The sequence below is a fragment of the Pongo pygmaeus genome, chromosome 10 (assembly GCF_028885625.2).
Source record: "Pongo pygmaeus isolate AG05252 chromosome 10, NHGRI_mPonPyg2-v2.0_pri, whole genome shotgun sequence".
In the NCBI taxonomy this organism is placed as follows: domain Eukaryota; kingdom Metazoa; phylum Chordata; class Mammalia; order Primates; family Hominidae; genus Pongo; species Pongo pygmaeus.
The window spans coordinates 48,608,544-48,632,301 of NC_072383.2; the positions used below are offsets into that span (position 1 = coordinate 48,608,544).

The 23,758-nt window shown below is 41.4% G+C and overlaps 1 protein-coding gene across 6 annotated transcripts in view; it reads right to left on the reverse strand.

Moving 5' to 3' along the window:
- Nucleotides 1-6,785: 6,785 nt before the first annotated feature.
- SLC11A2 (solute carrier family 11 member 2) overlaps nucleotides 6,786-23,758 on the reverse strand; it is a 71,241-nt gene continuing 54,268 nt past the window's right edge. For 4 of the 6 annotated variants that reach the window (XM_054442828.2, XM_054442830.2, XM_054442831.2 and 1 more), the window contains 8 exons: nucleotides 22,609-22,767; nucleotides 21,594-21,680; nucleotides 19,826-19,945; nucleotides 19,214-19,363; nucleotides 18,625-18,698; nucleotides 17,810-17,963; nucleotides 15,400-15,453; nucleotides 6,786-8,796 (listed from right to left, as the gene is read on the reverse strand). In XM_054442828.2, the coding sequence (XP_054298803.1) occupies nucleotides 8,719-8,796; nucleotides 15,400-15,453; nucleotides 17,810-17,963; nucleotides 18,625-18,698; nucleotides 19,214-19,363; nucleotides 19,826-19,945; nucleotides 21,594-21,680; nucleotides 22,609-22,767 (876 nt within the window). In that variant the 3' untranslated portion in view covers nucleotides 6,786-8,718. Of the gene's footprint in view, nucleotides 8,797-12,990; nucleotides 15,454-17,809; nucleotides 17,964-18,624; nucleotides 18,699-19,213; nucleotides 19,364-19,825; nucleotides 19,946-21,593; nucleotides 21,681-22,608; nucleotides 22,768-23,758 lie in introns of those variants that run through there. The other 2 variants (XM_054442829.2, XM_063646941.1) reach the window with 1 other exon arrangement.

Sequence of the window (23,758 nt, forward strand, 5' to 3'; positions counted from 1 at the left end):
GCTTGAACTGGGTGGAGATCACCTCAGCTCAAGGAGGCCTGCCTGTCTCTGTAGACTCCACCTCTGGGGGCAGGGCATAGGCGAACAAAAGGCAGCAGAAACCTCTGCAGACTTCAATGTCCCTGTCTGACAGCTTGGAAGAGAGCAGTGGTTCTCCCAGCATGGAGCCTGAGATCTGAGAATGGACAGACTGCCTCCTCAAGTGGGTCCCTGACCCCCGAGTAGCCTAACTGGGAGGCACCCCCCAGTAGGGGCAGATTGCCACCTCACACGGCCAAGTACCCCTCTGAGATGAAACTTCCAGAGGAACGATCAGGCAGCAACATTTGCTGTTCACCAATATTCGCTGTTCTGCAGCCTCCACTGCTGATACCCAGGCAAACAGGGTCTGGAGTGGACCTCCAGCAAACTCTAACAGACCTGCAGCTGAGGGTCCTGACTGTTAGAAGGAAAACTAACAAACAGAAACGACATCAACACCAAGACCCCATCTGTACGTCACCATCATCAAAACCAAAGGTAGATAAAACCACAAAGATGGGGAAAAAACAGAGCAGAAAAACTGAAAATTCTAAAAATCAGAGCGCCTCTCCTCCTCCAAAGGAACGCAGCTCCTTACCAGCAACAGAACAAAGCTGGATGGAGAATGACTTTGATGAGTTGAGAGAAGGCTACAGATGATCAAATTTCTCTGAGCTAAAGGAGGAAGTTTGAACCCAATGCAAAGAAGTTAAAAACCTTGAAAAAAGAATAGACGAATGGCTAACTAGAATAACCAATGCAGGTAAGTCCTTAAAGGACCTGATGGAGCTGAAAACCATGGCACAAGAACTACATGACGAATGCATAAGCTTCAGTAGCCGATTCGATCAATTGGAAGAAAGGGTATCAGTGATGGAATATCAAATGAATGAAATGAAGTGAGAAGAGAAGTTTAGAGAAAAGAATAAAAAGAAACGAACAAAGCCTCCAAGAAATATGGGACTATGTGAAAAGACCAAATCTACATCTGATTGGTGTACCTGAAAGTGACAGGGAGAATGGAACCAAGTTGGAAAACACTCTGCAGGATATTATCCAGGAGAACTTCCCCAACCTAGAAAGGCAGGCCAACATTCAAATTCAGGAAATACAGAGAACGCCACAAAGATACTCCTCGAGAAGAGCAACTCCAAGACACATAATTGTCAGATTCACCAAAGTTGAAATGAAGGAAAAAATGTTAAGGGCAGCCAGAGAGAAAGGTCGGGTTACCCACAAAGGGAAGCCCATCAGACTAACAGCTGATCTCTCAGCAGAAACTCTACAAGCCAGAAGAGAGAGGGGGTCAATATTCAACATTCTTAAAGAAAAGAATTTTCAACCCAGAATTTCATATCCAGCCAAACTAAGCTTCAAAAGTGAAGGAGAAATAAAATACTTTACAGACAAGCAAATGCTGAGAGATTCTGTCACCACCAGGCCTGCCCTACAAGAGCTCCTGAAGGAAGCAATAAACATGGAAAGGAACAACTGGTACCAGCCACTGCAAAAACATGCCAAATTGTAAAGACCATTGATGCTAGGAAGAAACTGCATCAACTAACGAGCAAAATAACCAGCTAACATCATAATGACAGGATCAAATTCACACATAACAATATTAGCCTTAAATGTAAATGGGCTAAATGCTCCAATTAAAAGACACAGACTGGCAAACTGGATGAAGAGTCGAGACCCATCAGTGTGCTGTATTCAGGAAATTCATCTCATGTGCAGAGACACATAGGCTCAAAACAAAGGGATGGAGGAAGATCTACCAAGCAAATGGAAAACAAAAAAAGGCAGGGGTTGCAATCCTAGTCTCTGATAAAACAGACTTTAAACCAACAAAGATCAAAAGAGACAAAGAAGGCCATTACATAATGGTAAAGGGATCAATTCAACAAGAAGAGCTAACTGTCTTAAATATATATGCACCCAATACAGGAGCACCCAGATTCATAAAGCAGGTCCTTAGAGACCTACAAAGAGACTTAGACTCCCACACAATAATAATGGGAGACTTTAACACCCCACTGTCAACATTAGACAGATCAACGAGACAGAAAGTCAACAAGGATATCCAGGAATTGAACTCAGCTCTGCACCAAATGGACCTAATAGACATCTACAGAACTCTCCACTCCAAATTAACAGAATATACATTCTTCTCAGCACCACACCGCACTTACTCCAAACTTGGCCACATAGTTGGAAGTAAAGCACTCCTCAGCAAATGTAAAAGAACAGAAATTATAAAACTTTCTTTCAGACCACAGTGCAATCAAACTAGAACTCAGGATTAAGAAACTCACTCAAAACCGCTCAACTACATGGAAACTGAACAACCTGCTCCTGAATGACTACTGGGTACATAATGAAATGAAGGCAGAAATAAAGATGTTCTTTGAAACCAATGAGAACAAAGACACAACATACCAGAATCTCTGGGACACATTTAAAGCAGTGTGTAGAGGGAAATTTATAGCACTGAATGCCCCCAAGAGAAAGCAGGAAAGATCTAAAATTGACACCCTAACATCACAATTAAAAGAACTAGAGAAGCAAGAGCAAACACATTCAAAAGCTAGCAGAAGGCAAGAAATAACTAAGATCAAAGCAGAACTGAAGAAGATAGAGACACAAAAAACCCTTCAAAAAATCAATGAATCCAGGAGCTGGTTTTTTGAAAAGATCAACAAAATTGATAGACCGCTAGCAAGACTAATAAAGAAGAAAAGAGAGAAGAATCAAATAGATGCAATAAAAAATGATAAAGGAGATATCACCACAGATCCCACAGAAATACAAACTACCATCAGAGAATACTATAAACACCTCTATGCAAATAAACTAGAAAATCTAGAAGAAATGGATAAATTCCTTGACACCTACACTCTCCCAAGACTAAAGCAGGAAGAAGCTGAACTCTGAATAGACCAAACAGGCTCTGAAATCGAGGCAATAATTAATAGTTTACCAACCAAAAAAAGTCCAGGACCAGAGGGATTCACAGCCGAATTCTACCAAAGGTACAAGGAGGAGCTGGTACCATTCCTTCTGAAACTATTTCAATCAATAGAAAAAGAGGGAATCCTCCCTAACTCATTTTATGAGGCCAACATCATCCTGATACCAAAGCCTGGCAGAGACACAACAAAAAAAGAGAATTTTAGACCAATATCCCTGATGAACATCGATGCAAAAATCCTCAATAAAATACTGGCAAACCGAATCCAGCAGCACATCAAAAAGCTTATCCACCACGATCAAGTGGGCTTCATCCCTGGGATGCAAGGCTGGTTCAACATACGCAAATCAATAAATGTAATCCAGCATATAAACAGAACCAATGACAAAAACTACATGATTATTTCAATAGATGCAGAAAAGGCCTTTGACAAAATTCAACAGCCCTTCATGCTAAAAACTCTCAATAAATTAGGTATTGATGGGGTGTATCTCAAAACAATAAGAGCTATTTATGACAAACCCACAGCCAATATCATACTGAATGGGCAAAAACTGGAAGCACTCCCTTTGAAAACTGGCACAAGACAGGGATGCCCTCTCTCACCACTACTATTCAACATAGTGTTGGAAGTTCTGGCCAGGGCAATTAGACAGGAGAAAGAAATAAAGGGTATTCAATTAGGAAAAGAGGAAGTCAAATTGTCCCTGTTTGCAGATAACATGATTGTATATCTAGAAAACCCCATTGTCTCAGCCCAAATCTCCTTAAGCTGATAAGCAACTTCAGCAAAGTCTCAGGATACAAAAATCAATGTGCAAAAATCACAAGCATTCTTATACACCAATAACAGACAAACAGAGAGCCAAATCATGAGTGAACTCCCATTCACAATTGCTTCAAAGAGAATAAAATACCTAGGAATCCAACTTACAAGGGATGTGAAGGACCTCTTCAAGGAGAACTACAAACCACTGCTCAACGAAATAGAAGAGGATACAAACAAATGGAAGAACATTCCATGCTCATGGATAGGAAGAATCAATATCGTGAAAATGGCCATACTGCCCAAGGTAATTTATAGATCCAATGCCATCCCCATCAAGCTACCAATGACTTTCTTCGCAGAATTGAAAAAAACTACTTTAAAGTTCATATGGAACCAAAAAAGAGCCCGCATTGCCAAGTCAATCCTAAGCCAAAAGAACAAAGCTGGAGGCATCACGGTACCTGACTTCAAACTACGCTACAAGGCTACAGTAACCAAAACAGCATGGTACTGGTACCAAAACAGAGATATAGACCAATGGAACCGAACAGAGCCCTCAGAAATAATACCACACATCTACAACCATCTGATCTTTGACAAACCTGGCAAAAACAAGAAATGGGGAAAGGATTCCCTATTTAACAAATGGTGCTGGGAAAACTGGCTAGCCATATGTAGAAAGCTGAAACTGGATCCCTTCCTTACACCTTATACAAAAATTAATTCAAGATGGATTAAAGACTTAAATGTTAGACCTAAAACCATAAAAACCCTAGAAGAAAACCTAGGCAATACCAGTCAGGACATAGGCATGGGCAAGGACTTCATGTCTAAACCACCTAAAGCAATGGCAACAAAAGCCAAAATTGACAAATGGGATCTAATTAAACTAAAGAGCTTCTGCACAGCAAAAGAAACTACCATCAGAGTGAACAGGCAACCTACAGAATGGGAGAAAATTTTTGCAATCTACTCATCTGACAAAGGGCTAATATCCAGAATCTACAAAGAACTCAAACAATTTCACAAGAAAAAAACAACCCCATCAACAAGTGGGCAAAGGATATGAACAGACACTTTTCAAAGGAAGACATTTATGCAGCCAACAGACACATGAAAAAATGCTCATCATCACTGGCCATCAGAGAAATGCAAATCAAAACCACAATGAGATACCATCTCACACCAGTTAGAATGGCAATCATTAGAAAGTCAGGAAACAACAGGTGCTGCAGAGGATGCGGAGAAATAGGAACACTTTTACACTGTTGGTGGGACTGTAAACTGGTTCAACCATTGTGGAAGACAGTGTGGTGATTCCTCAGGGATCTAGAACTAGAAATACCATTTGACCCAGCCATCTCATTACTGGGTATATACCCAGAGGATTATAAATCATGCTGCTATAAAGACACATGCACATGTATGTTTACTGCGGCAGTATTCACAATAGCAAAGACCTGGAACCAACCCAAATGTCCAACAATGATAGACTGGATTAAGAAAATGTGGCACATATACACCATGGAATACTATGCAGCCATAAAAAATGATAAGTTCATGTCCTTTGTAGGGACATGGATGAAGCTGGAAACCATCATTCTCAGCAAACTATCACAAGGACAAAAAACCAAACGTCACATGTTCCCACTCATAGGTAGGAATTGAACAATGAGAACATTTGGACACAGGAAGGGGGACATCACACACTGGGGCCTGTTTTGGGGTAGGGGGAGGGGGGAGGGATAGCATTAGGAGATATACCTAATGTAAATGAGGAGTTAATGGGTGCAGCACACCAACATGGCACATGTATACATATGTAACAAACCTGCACGTTGTACACATGTACCCTAGAACTTAAAGTATAATAATTAAAAAAATAAAAATGTAAAATCACATTTGGAGAAAAGTTAGGAAGTATGCAGGATGTGAATTTACCCACTTCAGCTTGGGTAAAGTGGGAGGGTCATTGCATGAAGACCCTATAGACAGATAACATAACAGTACTTGAATTTGCAAAAGACTTCCTGGGCGAAGTTTTAGTGGCGTCATGTTGTAATGTCTGAAATTGAGAAGGCTGTTTATATTAGCTACTAAAACCCCTGCCTCTGTTACTAATGAAACTACTTCATATACCTGGATACATTCTACCTGCCTTTTATATTAGGCTGGCACACAGTTATGTAGCAGTGACTGCTCAGTAACAATTAGTTAATTGCACTTTTTCTGACATTCTGTGTATACGTTGTCAGAGCATCCTTTTACAGATTGACTCCATAGTGTTGAACCCCAGGAATTAAGTGAACGCACTCAGGTTATTCTTAAGATTGAATATATTAATATATGCATAAGTACACTTATAGTAATCCAGATTTATATACCACAAATTGGAGTGATTAAATATTCTGAACTTAGAAAAAAGCTTACCCAAGACTCACTCTTAGTTATCAACCTCCTCTACTGGCTTTGACATGATTCAGTTTGCTTTATTATGACATTTTCTGATTACAGGACTTCTGTGACCTGAAGGGTACACTTGTAAACCTGTATTCTCTGTTCCTAGTAACATATAGTTAAGGACTGGAAAAGAGCTATAGAAATTCCATAAGTACTTAACCAACCACCTCACCTTTCTATGAGTTTCACAACAGGATGTTTTTATTTTTTACTTTCCTTTCCCCAACACTCTCTGGTAATGAAACAACTGAGAAATAAAACCACCCAGGGAGGCGGGGAAAATGCAACACACTGGTTCATCTAGAGTTGTTGTCCTGTATAAAGAAACCAAAACACTAAAACTTAAGAGCCTCTTGTTCAAGTAAAAGCGTAGAACTGATGTTAATTCAGTCTCAGTTTTAAGATCAGAAGGACTCTATAACCTGAGTTGCAGGGTTGGCTGCTCTCATTATCCGAAGTTTCAAGAGGCCCTGAAGTGGAAATGAGGAAATTTTAAAGTGTCATTTTAGAAAAATCCCTGCCTCTTTAAGGGCCAAACAATTATAAATGAAGATAGGCAATGTCTGGATTTTTAAAAAAGTTTTATTGAAAGGTAATAAGTTCTCAAATAAGGCAGAGAGGTCATATATTTAATGCTGAAAGGGGAAAGTAATGCTCAAAGTCACACAAAGGCTGCAGGATTTGCTGACTCAACACCTTTGGGGCTAGAAAGAAATGAGGAGTGGGCTGGATGCAGTGGCTCACGCCTATAATCTCAGCACTTTGGGAGGCCAAGGCCAGCAGATTACTTGAGCTCACGAGTTCAAGACCAGCCTGGGCAACGTGGTGAAATCCCGTCTCTACAAAAAATACAAAAATTAGCTTGGTGTGGTGGTGTGTGCCTGCAGTCCCAGCTATTTGGGATGCTGAAGTGGGAGGATGGCTTAAGCCCAGGAGGCAGAAGTTGCAGCAAGCTGAGATCACGCCACTGCACTCCAGCCTGGGTGACAGAGCAAGACCCTGTCTTAACAACAAAAAAAGGCTGGGTGCAGTGGCTCACACCTGTAATCCCAGCACTTTGGGAGGCTGAGGCAGGCAGATCACTTGAGGTCAAGAGTTTGAGACCAGCCTGGCCAACATGGTGAAACCCCGTCTCTACTAAAAATGTGGTGCCTGTAATCCCACCTATTCAGGAGGCTGAAGGAGGAGAATCGATTAAACCCGGGAGGTAGAGGTTACAGTGAACTGAGATCACGTCAATGCACTCCCGCCTCGGCGACAGGGCAAGACTCTTCTCAAAAAAATAACAACAAACAACAACAACAACAACAACAAAAAATTTAAGGAAACAAATTCCTGGTTAGGAAGGTGAGTGAAAAAAAAAAAATCTATACATGTAGGCGAGCAGTTTGTGATATGTGGACTAATCTTCCAAATCTCACTCTAGTACTAATCTCATGCTACTTGGTATAAATAGGTATTTTAAAGTGAAACATTTAGCATTCCCTAGGAGATTCAACAATACAAATATTGGCCACTCCTAGAAATAGACTTTGGACCTAGAAACGGTGTTTGGTATGTTAATGGGAATAGTGGGAAGAAAATACATTGGTAGACTATACAAATATTAGAAAGAAGATAAATATCTTCACTATCTTATGTCAGGACTTACAAGTTAAATGTTAGAAGTTTCCTCTTTTTCTGCCTAAAACTTGAATGCCAGAATGAGCTGAGTTACAATGCAGCAAGGAAAACTGATCACTGGTCAAAGTGTGGTTTCTGGATCTTGTTACTGGGTATTAAAGCTCTTTGGCAAATGCCTTCCTATCTGTTTAATGACTAGAAAACAATTCAAGAAAAGTGACGACAAAGACAATAATTACAAAATAGGCTGATAACCAGAGTTAATTATGATTGCCAAATAGAAGAAAATTTTTTTAAGAAATGATGTGTTAATATCAGTAGATACAAAGGATATAATCTGGTTGATTAAAATCAAACTGAAATTTCACTGACATAGTAAAGTATTACTTTACAAGATAGAAAATTTGACCGGTTCATTGTGAAAAAGAGCATTATTCTCTTTTCTTTCTCATTTGTGATCCAGACAAAACAAATATCTGATATATCGAAACAATATTTTAAAAAAATACAAAAGTTCTATCAGTTTCATATAACCTTAAAACTGTACCCAAACTGAGATGCTCAGGTTTACATAAATATATATACATATATATCTTTTAAATCCCAGAGTCCAAGACACAAGCCCATAGGGGTGTGTGGCCATCAGAGGCCAATCGTTTAACTCTGGGAGTGTATGACTGTTGTGAGGTGGGTGGGTCTCTGACCTACATTTATAGCTGTCAGTTTTGAACACCCTTCCCATGAGGAAATCTTTGCCTTTTGTTCAAAACGTCTGAACAAAACTCACCTCTGAACTAACAGAGATGTTAACAGGACACCTGGCACAAAAAGTGCTTAGAAAAACATGTTCTCATAGAGTCTCTCGGGCTGTCAGTCATCTAGACACAAGTGAGTCAGCATCCATGGTGTTCAGAAGATAGAGTTCAGGCTGAGCTGTCAATCCCAGATGGCACTAAGGAAAAAAAGATGGGAGAGGGTTAGACTGATTTTCACATATTTATTAAAATCAGCATTTAAGTACCTATAATTAGCACATCAATTTAGGCCTTTTTTTCTGTACTGCTATATTGATTTTTATTTCAGAAAAGAAATGGCTTACAGATACATACATGAATGGTTTCTGATATGCAAAATAACAGGTAAGAGCTGAAATAGTTAAGGACTGAGATGGTACCAAATGTCCTCAGCAAAATTAGCACTCTGACTGTTCTTGTGACACACTCTGCCTCAGGATGGGCGCTTCAAATCAGGATAAGAACAAACAAGCAGAATGCTTTTGTATTTTACTACTGTGGGAATTAGAAATCAAATTTCCAACGGTTTCAATCCTGAGCCCTATTATCCTTTGGCACTGGAGCAGAGAAAAGCCTTTCATTTAAAAAACAAAAACATGAAATGGCATATACTAAGAGGGAGAAAGATGACCTATGGGTCCCAAATGTTTGTCAGGCTGAATCAGAATCACCGAAGCTGCTTTTAAAACACAATTCCCAGCTGGGTGCGGTGGCTCACGCCTGTAATCCCAGCACTTTGGAAGGCCAAGGCAGGCAGATCATGAAGTCAGGAGATCGAGACCATCCTGGCCAATATGATGAAACTCCGTCTCTACTAAAAATACAAAAACATTAGCTGGGTGTGGTGGCGCACGCCTGTAATCCCAGCTACTTGGGAGGCTGAGGCAGGAGAATCACTTGAACCCAGGAGGCAGAGATTGCAGTGAGCCGAGATCGCACCACTGCACTCCAGCCTGGCGACAGAGCCAGACTCCGTCTCAAAAAACAAAACAGCAAACAAACAAAAAACACAATTCCTGCTGGGCACGGTGTCTCATGCCTGTAATCCCAGCACTGTGGGAGGCCGAGGCGCATGGATCACCTCAGGTCAGAAGTTCAAGACCAGCCTGACCAACATGGCGAAACCCCTCGACTAAAAATACAAAAATTAGCAGGACATGATGGCGCATGCCTGTAATCCCAGCTACTCATGAGGCTGAGGCAGGAGAATCACTTGAACCCGGGAGGCAGAGGTTGCAGTGAGCTGAGACCATGCCACTGCACTCCAGCCTGGGCGACACAGAGAGACTCCGTCTCAAAAAAAAAAAAAACCCACAATTGCAGACTCCACTCCTAAAGAACTGAGTCTAGATGGTTTGTGTTGGGACCTGTGAAGTTGTTATTTTTTTTTGTAGAGACAAGGCCTCACTATGTCACCCATGCTGGAGTGCCAATGACACGATCTTGGCTCACTGCCACCTCTACCTCCTGGGCTTCAGCCATCCTCCCATCTCAGCCTCCCAAGTAGCTGGGACTATAGGCGTGTGCCACCACACTCAGCTAATTTTTTTGTAGACGGGGTTTTGCCATGTTTCCTAGGCTGGCTATGAAGTTCTTTCTTTTTCTCTCCTCGAATACACCTTGAGACAACTTTGAGTCTCATTTTAGCCCTACTATTATTACGCAGAGCTTTTATTGTTATCCTTTGGCACCAACAGCCTCTGAGTTAATGCAGAATGCAGACTATAAATTTATTGGTAGCAACTATCCCTATTTTATTATAATAGAAAGGCACTGGAGTTGGGTTCAAGCCCTTAACTCTGCCACTTCCTATGGCCTTCAGCATGTCACATATACTTTTGGAGCCTTATTCTACTCATTTGTAAAATGTGAATAAATGCTACATTTGAAAATGCCAAGTACAGCCAGGCACAGTGGCTCACACCTGTAATCCCAGAACTTTGGGAGGCCGAGGCAGGCAGATCCACTTGAGGTCAGGAGTTCGAAAGCAGCCTGACCAACATGGTAAAACCCTGGCTCTACTGAAAATACAAAAATTAGCCAGGTGCAGTGGCTCATGCTTGTAATCCCAGCACTTAGGGAGGCTGAGGTGGGTGGATCACGAGGTCAGGAGTTCGAGACCAGCCTGGCCAACATGGTGAATCCCCATCTCTAAAAATACAAAAATTAGCTAGGCTTAGTGGTGTGTGCCTGTAGTCTCAGTTTCTTGGGAGGCAGAGGCAGGAGAATCGCTTGAACCTGGGAAGGGAAGGTTGCAGTGAGCTGAGATCACGCCACTGCACTCCAGCCTGGGCAACAGAGTGAGACTCCGTCTTAAAAAAAAAAAAAATTAGCCAGGCATGGTGGTGGGCACCTGTAATCCCAGCTACTCGGGAGGCTGAGGCAGGAGAATTGCTTGAACCTGGGAGGCAGAGGTGGAGTGAGCCGAGATCACACCACTGCACTCCAGCCTGGGTGACAAAGCTAGACTCCATCTCAGAAAAAAAAAAAAAAAAAAAAAAAAAGAAAATGCCAAGTACGCCAATATACTATCTGATGTGAGTCTTCAACACATATATTTAACACATGACAAACTGCCGTGTATAACCTCACAGGCTTGCTGTGATGACTGTGTGAAGACAGATTAGACCAAATGATGCCCAGGATAAAACTATTTCCAACTAGTGGGCTAGGAAAACACTGTATTACACTGGCTTTAGGACATGGAAACAGCTCCTCAGACATCAGCTTGCTTAATTTAGGCTTAAGTAAATAACAGCAATTAAATATACTGACAATTCATTGAAGCCTTTCCCAAGTGAGCAACGGTGGTAGACTTCTTCAATACGTAGTAAGCAAGGGTTGCAGTATTAGTCCTGTGATGCCCACAGAGTGTCACTTAGATGACTTAGTTGATAGACCACCTTCATTGGAGATGTTTGTTATATTGTTCTGAGACATTGAGAAATGAGACTAAATGGCCTGGAAATAGGCTAAAATACTTCCAGGGGCAGAGAGCTAATGCAAATGAGTGAACTTATTAACTAGTAACTCTTGGCTATTGCTGGGATAGGACCACAGAGGGCCCTGTCCATTCTCTACACTTGCCAAAAGCATTCAACCTTACTTTTAAAAATTCTGCACAGGGACCAAAATCTACCAGTTGGCAACTTCTGCCTAATGCATATTCTAGCACTAATCAGAGTATGAAACAAATGTTTCAGTGTGTTATGTTCCTTGTGCTGCTAAACAACAAAGCTTGGTGACAACCCTACATGAAGGGTATACTATATATTACACAGGATAGTCTGGGAATGAAAACGTGGGTTCTGGAGTTAAGCTATGCAAGTTCAAATGCCAACTGCACATTTCATTAGTAACGTAAATGTGGGCAAGTTACTTTTGGCCTTCCAGTTGACTCATCTACATAGAGGCTGGTCCTCTTGTTGTTACAAGAATTGAATGAGATAATACAAGTGTTCAGGCTAGGCCTTAGAATACAGTACTGAGTTAGCCATTTTTACATTCATAAGCTAAGGGGCTGAGAGAAGCTGACAGATTTAGATTCATTGGTCCTACCAATGAAGGAGCAGAAGGTATTCCAGAGGGCAGAGCTAAAGGAAATGTTTCAAAACAGGATCCTCACATTGTTTTGAATCCTATTTTAGTTCTGAAATTAAATCCAAAGTAGAGAGAGAGCACTAAATGAGGAAGGACAACATGGAGAACAAAATTCTTCCTAGATGAATTCCACTGTGTTACTTACAGGGAAGGCTTCCAACAGAGAAAGGGAAAATGAAGTTCTGGTGACACTCCTGGGACAAATCAAGTGCTGACTCAAGTTTTCCTGTCATGTGTCTAGTAAAGTTCACTGTGCCTGAGCTCTGCCTTTGTTTTTAATAAACGGTGTCAATATTTCCATTTATATCAGGTCTGCCAAAATGCTCCTTGGTCTTTAAGCTAAATGAGTTTGGTTTCTCTTCAAATACTAATTTTTCATTGGCAGCACATATAGAATGTAAAAGTGAAACAGTGAAATAAACTACAGGTAGAAAATATTCAGCTTAGAGAAAAGCAGAATAACATTTTTTTTCCCAAGTTTAAACATGGTAATGATGTGACCTTTAGCTATGGTAAAACTATTTGACTAAGTGGGTAAATGGAAATTAATGTCCTGGTATCTGCAATTAATCCAAGCCTTCTGAAGATTAAATCCATTTCTTTCTCTATCCTTTCTAAGGAGAAAATCCTAACAGTGTGGATTCAGTATGCCATTCCAGGTGGTAGTTGCTGTTTCAGTATTTTTGTATCAAAGTTGTTGTAACCCTATTAATAAATTATTTCAAGGTTAAAAAAATACCCAGGAAACCAAATTGGAAAAAGAAATTTTTTTTTAATTAGAAACCAAGTTTACATATGGTTAAATGGTTACTAAAAGCTCAGTTGTAACCACTCCTAACACCACTAGCAGAACCTCAAGGGAGCCAAGAGCTCTTCCCTTTTCCCCTGTTAATTTCCAGTATAATGTAGCAGCACAATTATTTCATATCACATTTAAGGAGAACAAGAACCAATTTATATAAAGTACAATTGTATATCCTTAAACATTCCACATAAACACACTGCCAAAACTCACTGGATATGCTGGAATTGGAGGACTTAAATTTCTACGTATTATTTATTGCACCCAGAGTACTGGTTAAAATGCACTTTCTCTCTGTGAGGATCAAATGCAATAAGGTATAAGGGTATTTTTAACACTGTGAAGTACACACATAATATTATAAAATGCCATTTAATTGGAAGGAGTTTTCCATCTTTGCAAGTCATAAACATAACTTTTAAAAGAATACTAGCAGCTTTTACCTAGGCTCCTAAATGTTTGTAAATCTGAGACTGACTGGACCCACCTAGACCCAGGGCAAAGACACATGTTACCATATCATCTTTATAAAGAATTTTTTTTTTTTTTGTCAGTTTGGCCTTTCCTACTGCAGCCAGGTGACAGCTTAAGATGTCAGTCCCCAATATCTTCACAGAGTGCCTTTATGACCAGTTTGGAGAATTACGATGGTAAGGGGAAGAGGCAGATATGAAGAGGAATGATTAGGGGAATTGTCATTCATGACTCTGTGCTATATTACTTGAGGGGCTAAGAAAAATGTATGGTCAGTGAAACACAGTAGTGTACCGTTAAATGCCTTATAAAAGACCATCCATCCAGTCTGCGCTTTTGACTGTGTGCAAGTATCAGTAATAATGCTTTTGGGGGCTCAGATGAACAGAGAACACCAATCAACCAGGACTCTGGAAGGAAAGCTCCAAAAATGAGAAGTCCTTCAACACCATTTTCCATTACTGTTCTCACCAAATCAACGGCTATAAAACAGTTTTGATTATTTATCTCCATCAAAGTGATTTGATTTAAGATAATTACACAATCTCAGGCTCGGTATGTAAAAATGTCAGAAGTGGCTGAAGTAAAAGCAGCAGCTTCGTGCTGAAGACACCCATTTCCTCTGACTCCAGAGCTCCACCATCTGGTCTCAAGATTTTTCCCTCTGAGGAAACAGCTGTAGAGAGGTAGCCCAGTTCAACCTTGCTGAGACAGTGAACTTTGCAACCATACTGACACCTACTGACTTGCGGAGAATGCTGAGAAAGACAGTGTGCTTTGCAATGGTTAAGTTCACAGCTGCTGAGATTGCCTCACAAGTCATCTCGGGCATGAAGCAGAGCGGTGCATCAGAAAAACATGACGATTCTGGTAAGAGGTGGCTTTTAGGAACAAAAGAGATGGCTCTCCTTCTCCCTTAAAGTCTTTTCTCCCCACCCTCAACATTTCATGAGAACATCAGTTCATAAATACTACCATCTTTTTCTATCACCACCCTCCTGAAGAAGGAAAGTTAAGGTTTTACAACCATATGTGCTCAAGAGTAAATATCATCAGGAAAGCTCTGTACCAACAAGCAGGTTATTAAGACTCCCAAGAAATCCTCATAAGCTTTTCAATCTGAGGAAAATCCTGAGAAGGTAATTAGTAAGCACCACCTAGCGATGTGGTGCTGGTTTTGCTAGTTGTCAGTTTTTCCCCTTCTTTGTTTTCTCACCCCTCTTAACTTCCACTGAGAAATTAAAGTGGAAATAAGTTCAAAGAATCCTAAGCCTGATAGAGCTAGGTGTCTCTTAATTTTATATTTCATATGGATGAAGCTATTCTAGTTGAGAATTTGGTATAATTAAAATAATTGAAAAGGTATATATAAGGAAAATTTCTCAGCCTTTAAAAATCCATTACATTTTGATAAATAAAACTTGCATACTCATTCTGTAGTTTGTATAATAAAAAATGTATTGCATTTTCCAATTTTTTTTTTTTAACATATAGCCTGGTTAAGAATCATGCATATCCTTGTCTCTCCGAAGGATAAACTGAGCTGGCCCTTGGGCAACTACTTAAGAATTTAGTGTTGGAATGATAGCAGCAAATGTCAGCTTTTCAAAGATCCCACCCTAATCCAGTTCCAAGGTTAGGAGGTCAGGAAGAAAAAAATAATTCCATCTTTCAAACACACATGAAACAAACGGTTTCTTTTCCAACCAATGGTTGAGTCATAAATGCAGTCTGTGCAACAGCACATACTTTTGGCTATGTTCACACAGTAAACCATAGAAACACACTGGCTCTGATGGCTACCTGCAGAAGACAGACTAATCCAGTGTTATTTAGTGTAGCCACGGGTGGCTTCTTCTGTCAGCAGGCCTTTAGAGATGCTTACCGTATGCCCACAGTCTAGGAAGGACATGCCCAGTGCAATCAGACATTGCCAACCCTGAAAGACAAAACACGGTCATCACTCACCAGGCTCTTTGAAGAGCCATGACTGCTCACACAGCACTTCTCAAATGCAAACCTGCTCCCTTCCTTGAACATCCAGCTGTGCCCATCTTCTACCACCAAGGGTTGCACAAGTTATTCCCCACTCCCCCTTCAAAAAATCATCTGCCTTCCTCAACCAAGTTTGTCCATACTATTTTTAATATTGAATTTCTCTGTTCTTACTGCTTTGTGTCTGTGGTTTTCCTTTTTTTTTTTAATCTTTATTATTATTTTATATTTTAGAGACAAGGTCTCCCTCTATTGTTCAGGCTGGAGTACAGTGGTGCAATCATAGCTCACTGAAGCCTCTAATTCCTGGGCTCAAGCAATCCTCCCTCCTCAGCCTCCTGAGTTGCCAGGATTACAGACGCACACCGCCATGCCCAGCTAATTTAATTTTTTTTGTAGAGACAGGGTGTCTTGCTATATTTCTCAAGCTGGTCTGCAACTCCTAACCTCAAGTAATCCTCCTGGCTCGGCCTCCCAAAGCACTGAAATTACAAACGTGAGCCACCTCATCCAGCCTGTTGTTTGTTTCTTTTATCTAACTGTAAGTTCTTGGAAGTCCACTTTTCCTCAGTCCTCCCCACGATGAGGAGAATGACTAACAGACTAATACAATTGGTATAGTCTCCTAAGCTGCTCTATGAAGTTCCTGTTTTGAAGCTAAACAGCAGTAACCCACTCTAGAATCAGCCCTCTCCTCTAAAAATGGGTCCTCAGGCCAGACGCAGTGGCTCAAGCCTGTAATCCCAACACTTTGGGAGGCTGAGGCAGGTGGATCACCTGAGGTCAAGAGTTTGAGACCAGCCTGGCCAACATGGCAAAACCCCATCTCTGCTAAAAATACAAAAATTAGCCAGGCATGGTAGCACATGGCTGTAGTCCCAACTACTCAGGAGGCTAAGACAGGAGAATCACTTGAACCCAGGAGGCAGAGGTTGCAGTGAGCTAAGATCGTGCCACTATACTCCAGCTTGGGCAACAGAGAAAAACTGTGTCTCAAAAACAATAATAAAAATGGGTCTTCGACAAGCTCATTAGCCTTAGGCTGACTGAAGACAAACTGGCACCTTCATATCCAATTTGCATTCTGCAAGGATCCCCCTAACTTCTATAGTGAATTTTTAAAAACAATTCCTGTCAAGGGCATATTCAGTTACTTGGTTTTCCTTGAAGTTAAGTTCCTAGATTATAGGGTCAGTAGTCTTTGTGTGCCCAAAGTTTATTGGGAAGAAAAAAAGAAGAGATCTATCAATCTAGGAAATAATTTTTCAACATTTACTGAAGTGATTTTCTCAATAAAGTATCTAATGTGTGGCACACTGGTGTGGGGAAGTGTTCTAGAGATTAATAGCAGGTTTCTAGCCTCCATCTTTAGCCATTCTCTGCAGCAAAAATGGTGTAAATTCTACTATTCCTTATCCCTAACCCCTGTGTCTTTTCAAAGAAACCTGTACAGAATAGGGAAATGGATCTGTTGTTATTTTGGCTGTTTTTCATTAATATAAGCAATGTTAAAGAAGATTTGGAAAATAGAGAAGAATATATCTATAATCCTAGTTTCCTACAACAACTATACTGCCATTTTTATATAATTCTAGACTTTTAAAAAATTTTTATAATTGGAATATAAATTTTACATACCTTTTTCATGTAGCCACAGTTTTATAACCATGATTTTTAAAAAATGACTCTAGAATGAGAGTCAAGGGGAGACTATCACTATTTACTTATTTCCTTGGACAGCTAGTAAGTGATGGAGCTGAGCAGGTTGTGCGCCACATGTGTCCCACCACGAATCTCTAAATCACACTGCATGCCCCATTCTCCACCTCTGTTTTGTACCATTCTCCACTCTCTGTACTGCTACCCTTCTTTTAGTTCCTCAAACATACTATACTCTCTTGTTAGGAATTACTAAGAATGGAAACTACAGAAGTGACAGAAATTGAAAAATGACAAATCTTAGTAACCAAAGTGAATTTTATGGTTAGAAATATTATTTTGTAAACAGCTGATTTGACAATTCCATATAAATTGTCTCAATCACCTGGAGGTAGATTGTTATGTGCTCTTTTGGGTCTGTTCATTTCTCTTTTTTTGTAGAGATGGAGTCTTACTATGTTGCCCAGATTGGTCTCTAACTCCTGGACTCAAGCAATCCTCCCGCCTCAGCCTCCCAAAGTACTGGGATTATAGGCATGAGCCACTGTGCCCGGCCTGGGTCTGTTCATTTCTGAATGTCAGTGAACCCCACCTCTACCATCCCTGATACCTATGCCCCTGCTCTTCCAGGCTGGACTTACCAAGTAGAACACAAAGCCCAGATAAGCCACGCTGACCACAGCAGCCACCACATATAATGCCACATGCCCTAGGTCCCGGACATAAACCACTACAAAGTACATATTGATGGAACAGATGATAAGGACCAAGATTCCTCCTGCAATCCGCCAGCCTCTGTAAAAGAAATCAGCACAGTCACTGGTGGAATAATCCAACTTGGCCACAGACAGAAAAGGAAACTGCATTCTGTGAGGTAAACAGGACGGGAATTAGAGGCAGTTCAAAATGAATGGAAAAATTATTCTTAATTTGAAAAAAAAAGTAAGTCTAAGTTAAATCATCCAAGGTTAGATACCGACAGACAGGGAGAAAGAGGTGGGAAAAGACACCAACAAATAATCCCTAATATTTAAGTCCCTAGAGACGCAACAAGGCCTAGAAATGCAATGAGCCATTTTATTAATGTTCCCAGAAATGCAACAAGTCACTTCAGATACCTCATATCCTTTAAATATATATATAAAAGGTACTAACTTATGCCTTTCTTGTTAAGATCATTTAACAAAGAATTAAGGTGCCTCAAACTTCAGTGGCTGAAGCTGAAGAGTTATGCCATAAAAGCTGAACTTTCTCTCCCCTCCAAATGAAAGACGTGCTTTCTCTTCCTTTACTATACTCACAGTTTCCATTCTCTAAGCCAAAGAGGAAGCAGCTAGCAATCACCTCTCAAAGCATATCGCTTCCCTCTGTGTCTCACGTCTGACTGGCCTACTGCATGAAGATACCCTTTCCCCATATCGGCATCCCCTTTGGGAACATAGGGGAGTACACTCACAGTCCATTGGCAAAGTCACTCATTACTGGCCGCAAGCTCGTAAATGTGAGGATAGGTATGAGAGCAAAGGGAAGCTGGAAAAGAAAGATCAGTGGGATTACTATGGGTCCTTGCATCACCCTAGAGAACAGCACAATTAATGAAAGGGAAACATAAATGCTGCCTCAACTACTCCATGAGAAATAATTATTCCTATTACCCCAACATGCTTGGGCATTATGCTGAATTCTACAGAGCTGTCATTAGCCTAGCATACAAACCTTTGTATGTGACTTGTCTCCTTAACCTCCACAGGACCTAGCACAGTGTCCTATATGTTCATTTAATGTTTGCTTGCATTAATGAACTATAATTTTGTGTTCCATATGTAAGTAAAGCTCATAGTTCCCATTCAACAGGTTTAAAAAACCAACCATTTCTAAAATCCTTTTAGATGCCAAGAATTTCATATACATTTACTGCAGACCACAACCATGCCTCTGTCTTCCTCTCAATATCCCCCCAGCACCCAACTAGCCTTGGTACCCAAGGGCAGTACATAATGCTACCTGAATAACTAGGATGTGAATTTCCTCAGCTTCCGCCTCACCTGTAAGCTCTGTAGAACATTCAGAAAGTCATTCATCCCTGTTAGATGCTCTACATCTTGGAACACAGCAACAAGCAGAGTGGGGATAATGGCAATAGAGCGCGTCAGAACCACTCGGGCAAAGCGTGACCACTTTAGGTTCAGGAATCCCTGGAAGAAAACACAGGAGCAGATGACTGTCTGCAACAAGAAACAAAAAAAAAGTTTTGGGGAGGTTCAGGAGAGACCTCAGAAGAATGGGATTAAGAAGTGACAAAAGGAGCCAGGCGCAGTGGCTCATGCCTGTAATCCCAGCACTTTGAGAGGCCAAGGCAGGTTGATCACTTGAGGTCAGGAGTTCAAGACCTGCCTGGCCAACAATGGTGAAACCCCATCTCTACTAAAAATACAAAAAATTAGCTGAGTGTGGTGGCCAGAGCCTGTAATCCTAGCTACTCGGGAGGCTGAGGCAGGAGAATCACTTGAACCTGGGAGGTGGAGGTTGCAGTGAGCCGAGATCGTGCCATTACACTCCAGCCTGGGCGACAAGAGTGAGACTCCATCTCAAAAAAAAAAAAAGAAGAAGTAACAAAAGGGTTGTGTTATATCCCTCTATCCTATACCAGCACATACCTCCATGACAAACTGGCCAGAATAGGTTCCTGTCATGGTGGAGCTCTGTCCTGCAGCCAGGATCCCCACTGCCCAAATGTAGAGTGCAGCAGGCCCAAAGTAACATCCCAGCACAACACCCTGTGAGAGGCCAAGAAGAAGGATATGATTGTGTCAATAATCTGCTCAGACAATATCCAAAACAGCAGTTCCCTGTGGCATTTCTCCCTTCTTTGCTATGCACCACCAACACCAAGTGCTGTGCTGGGCACTGTGCCAGAAGCTAGGCTCAAGCTCTGACCTCATTCTAGAAGCTTTCAATCTAAACCTTACTGGATGCTCCTTCGTTTCTCTGCCTAGTCCTTTCTCTTCTCCAAGCTCCTAAACCTCCATCTTAAAATATTTAAAAAAAAAAAAAAAAAGAAGAAGAGGTCTACACCACATTCCCTAAATTATACTCCTTTACACACTATTCTGGAAAATGGCAATAGAAGTACAGGAAAATATCAAATAAATTTGCGAAATGCTACACACTATATATTCTACTGTTGGAGGATCACAATGTAACCAGCATAAAAGAACTGAGATATTCCAGCAAAAACACTTTACTAAGAACACTTTCTTGGGGCTGGGTGGGGTGGCTCACACTTGTAATCCCAGCACTTTGGGAGGCCAGGATTGGAGAATCCCTTGAGCCCAGGAGTTCGAGACAAGCCTGGGCAAGATGGCAAACACCCCGATTCTACAAAAAAAAAAAAAAAAAAAAAAATACAAGGCCAGGCATGGTGGCTCACACCTGTAATCCCAGCACTTTGGGAGGGTGAGCAGGGGGGTGGATCACCTGAGGTCAGAAGTTCGAGACCAGCCTGACCAACATGGAGAAACCCCATCTCTACTAAAAATACAAAATTAGCTGGGTGTGGTGGCGCACACCTGTAATCCTAGCTACTTGGGAGGCTGAGGCAGGAGAACCGCTTGAACCCGGGAGGCAGAGATTGCAGTGAGCCAAGATCACGCCACTGCACTCCAGCCTGGACAACAAGAACAAAACTCCGTCTCAAAAAAAAAAAAAAAATTAGCCAAGCGTGGTGGTACTTGCCTGTAGTCCCACTACCCAAAAGACTGAGATGGGAAAATCACTTGGACCAGGTAGGTGGAGGCTGCAGTGAGCCGTGATCGAGCCACTGTACCCCAGCCTGGGCAACAGAGCAAGACCTTGTCTCAAAAAAAAAAAAAAAAAAAAAAAAAAAAAAAGCTGGGGTGTATACTGCATTTTTTTTTCTTTTCTTTTCTTTTTTTTTTTAAAGACAGAGTCTTACTCTGTCACCCAGGCTGGAGTGCAGTGGCCCAATCTCAGCTCACTGCAACCTCTGCCTTCCAGGTTCAAGCGATTCTTGTGTCTCAGCCTCCTGAGTAGCTGAGATTACAGGTGCCCACCACCACACCCAGCTAATTTTTGTATTTTTGTTCTTAGTAGAGACAGGGTTTCACCATGTTGGTCAGGCTGGTCTTGAACTCCTGAGCTCAATTGATCCACCCGCCTCAGCCTCCCAAAGTGCTGGGATTACAGGTGTGAACCACCGCACCCAGCCTGTATTATGTATCTTTTCAACTGATCCTCTATTCCTTCCCATTTAATCCAAAATGCTTGTCAGGTGTCCGGAACTCTGAAATAAATGACACTCCAGAGGAGATATGCTCATATCTGAAGTGAAGTCACAAAAAAGACCACAAACTATGCTAAAAATATTGATTCAGGAATAAAGATCACAAATCCAAACATGCTTACCCCTTTGTAGATGTCCACAGCCAGTGTTGAGTTATCTTTAGGAAAGAGGCCAGCATGAGGACTGCTGGTATTTGTACAGACTTCAACCTAGAACCCAAAGCAATTCAAGAGCAACTTTTGTTTCAGAAGCAAGGACCAAATAAGAGCTCTCCTACATATCATACACAATCATCTATGAGAGGTAGGCTGGAGGGAAAACACTGGATATATGCTGTGATGTGGGCAGAGACTGGCAGCAATGTCATCTAGGATTTTCCTCTATAATCCTTCTACACCCACAGGTCATCAAAAATCTTTACTGAGTTACAGTGTGCATGGTAATAATGTACAAACGCTGGGGTACTTTAAATGATGACAGGAGGAGAGGCTCTGAAGAAGGCTTCAGACATGAGAGAACACCCAGAATAGAATCTTCAGTCAAAGCAGACAGAGGAGTCAGAGGTTCCATAGATGGGAAACAAATGGTGATCAAAACTACATAGGCAGGCCAGGCACAGGAGCTCACGCCTGTAATCCCTGTACTTTGAGAGGCCGAGGTGGGCGGATCACTTGAGGTCAGGAGTTTGAGACCAGCCTGGCCAACATGGTGAAACCCCATCTCCACTAAAATTACAAAAAATTAGCTGGGTGTGTTGCAGTGAGCCAAGATTGTGCCACTGCAGTCCAGCTTGGATGACAGTGCAAGACTCCGTCTCAAAAAAAACACTACATAGGTAATCAGAAATCAAGACTGATACAGAATTCAAAATGACAAGACAAAGTCTGTCATCATCACAGTTTCTGTTTTCTGTTTGTTGACTACTCCCAAACAAAAGCTGAGAAAGAGGGTCTAGGCTTGGTCAGCCCCATACTGTAGACTCTGACTGGTGCACGGTGATTTCGGGGGGCAGAGGAGAAGCTAGAGATTATTTCTCCTGAACATTAACACTAGAATGAGGTATTTTCCTTCCCCATCCCATTGCAGTCTTCACTTTACCCTCATATTCACTACCACCCATAACCCTGGCTTACTCACCACCTGCTCGTTGGTTTTCCCAAAAAATGCTTCAGCAAAGACTGAGACAACAAAGACATTGATGATGAAGGAAACAAAGAGTGCAATGCAGGATTCAATGAAAAAGTACTTATTGGCTTCTCGAACTTCCTGCTTATTGTTCCGGTTTACCTGTCTAGACTAGAAAGATAACAACAGCAGTCACTTTTTGACCAGTTAGAACAAGTTTCCTTGTGACATTTCAGGAGTTTGGAGTCAGCTGAGAGATTTAGGGGACAAACAGTTGACCAGACGAAAAGTGAGAGCTCCAACACTCACCTACATCCTATTTCACTGAGGAATTAAGAACTTCATATGGGGAGAGAAAAAGAACTTCATGCCCTTTCGTTGAACTGTACATTCCCCAAATAGGGAACAGAGACTAAATGACTACTGAGCTCTCAGTTACTCTCAGTGGCTGGAAGGACCACTGACCTATAAAAATGACCTGATTTCAGTCCTAAGGTGCGCATACACCTATTTATAAAGGTTTCTGAAATCTCCCAGCAAACTATTACATAATACTGATGGTAAAAGCCTGTTTGGGCTCCTTTACTCCTGACCTCCATAAGGCCACTCGAGCTTTTGAAATTTAAACACAAGAGACTTGATGCACTTCCAACCTTTTATGAAGAACTTTAGTCCCAGCTGGGTGCAGTAGCTCACGCCTGTAATCCCAGCACTTTGGGAGGCCAACGTGAGTGGATTGCTTGAGCTCAGGAGTTCGAGACCAGCTTGGCCAACATCGTGAAACCACACCTCTACTAAAAATAGAAAAATTAGCCAGGCGTGGTGGTGCACGCCTGTAATCCCAGGTACTCGGGAGGCTGAGGCACGAGAAGTGCTTGAACCCGGGAGGCAGAGGTTTGCAGTGAGTAGAGATCACACCACTGCACTCCAGCCTGGGCAACAGAGTGAGATTCCATCTCAATTAAAAAAAAAAAAAAAAAAAAAGAACTTTAGCCCCACCTGCTTTATGCAGTTAGTAATCTCTGGTCAATTTGGTGATAAAAACAGCATCTAAGTATATGGAGTTTATAAATGTCCAGGCTTGGAAAATACCTTGCTCCTTCATGGTCCTAATAATTGTAAACTAACTTTGTGTCCCTTGCAATTGAAGGAAAAGATTCCA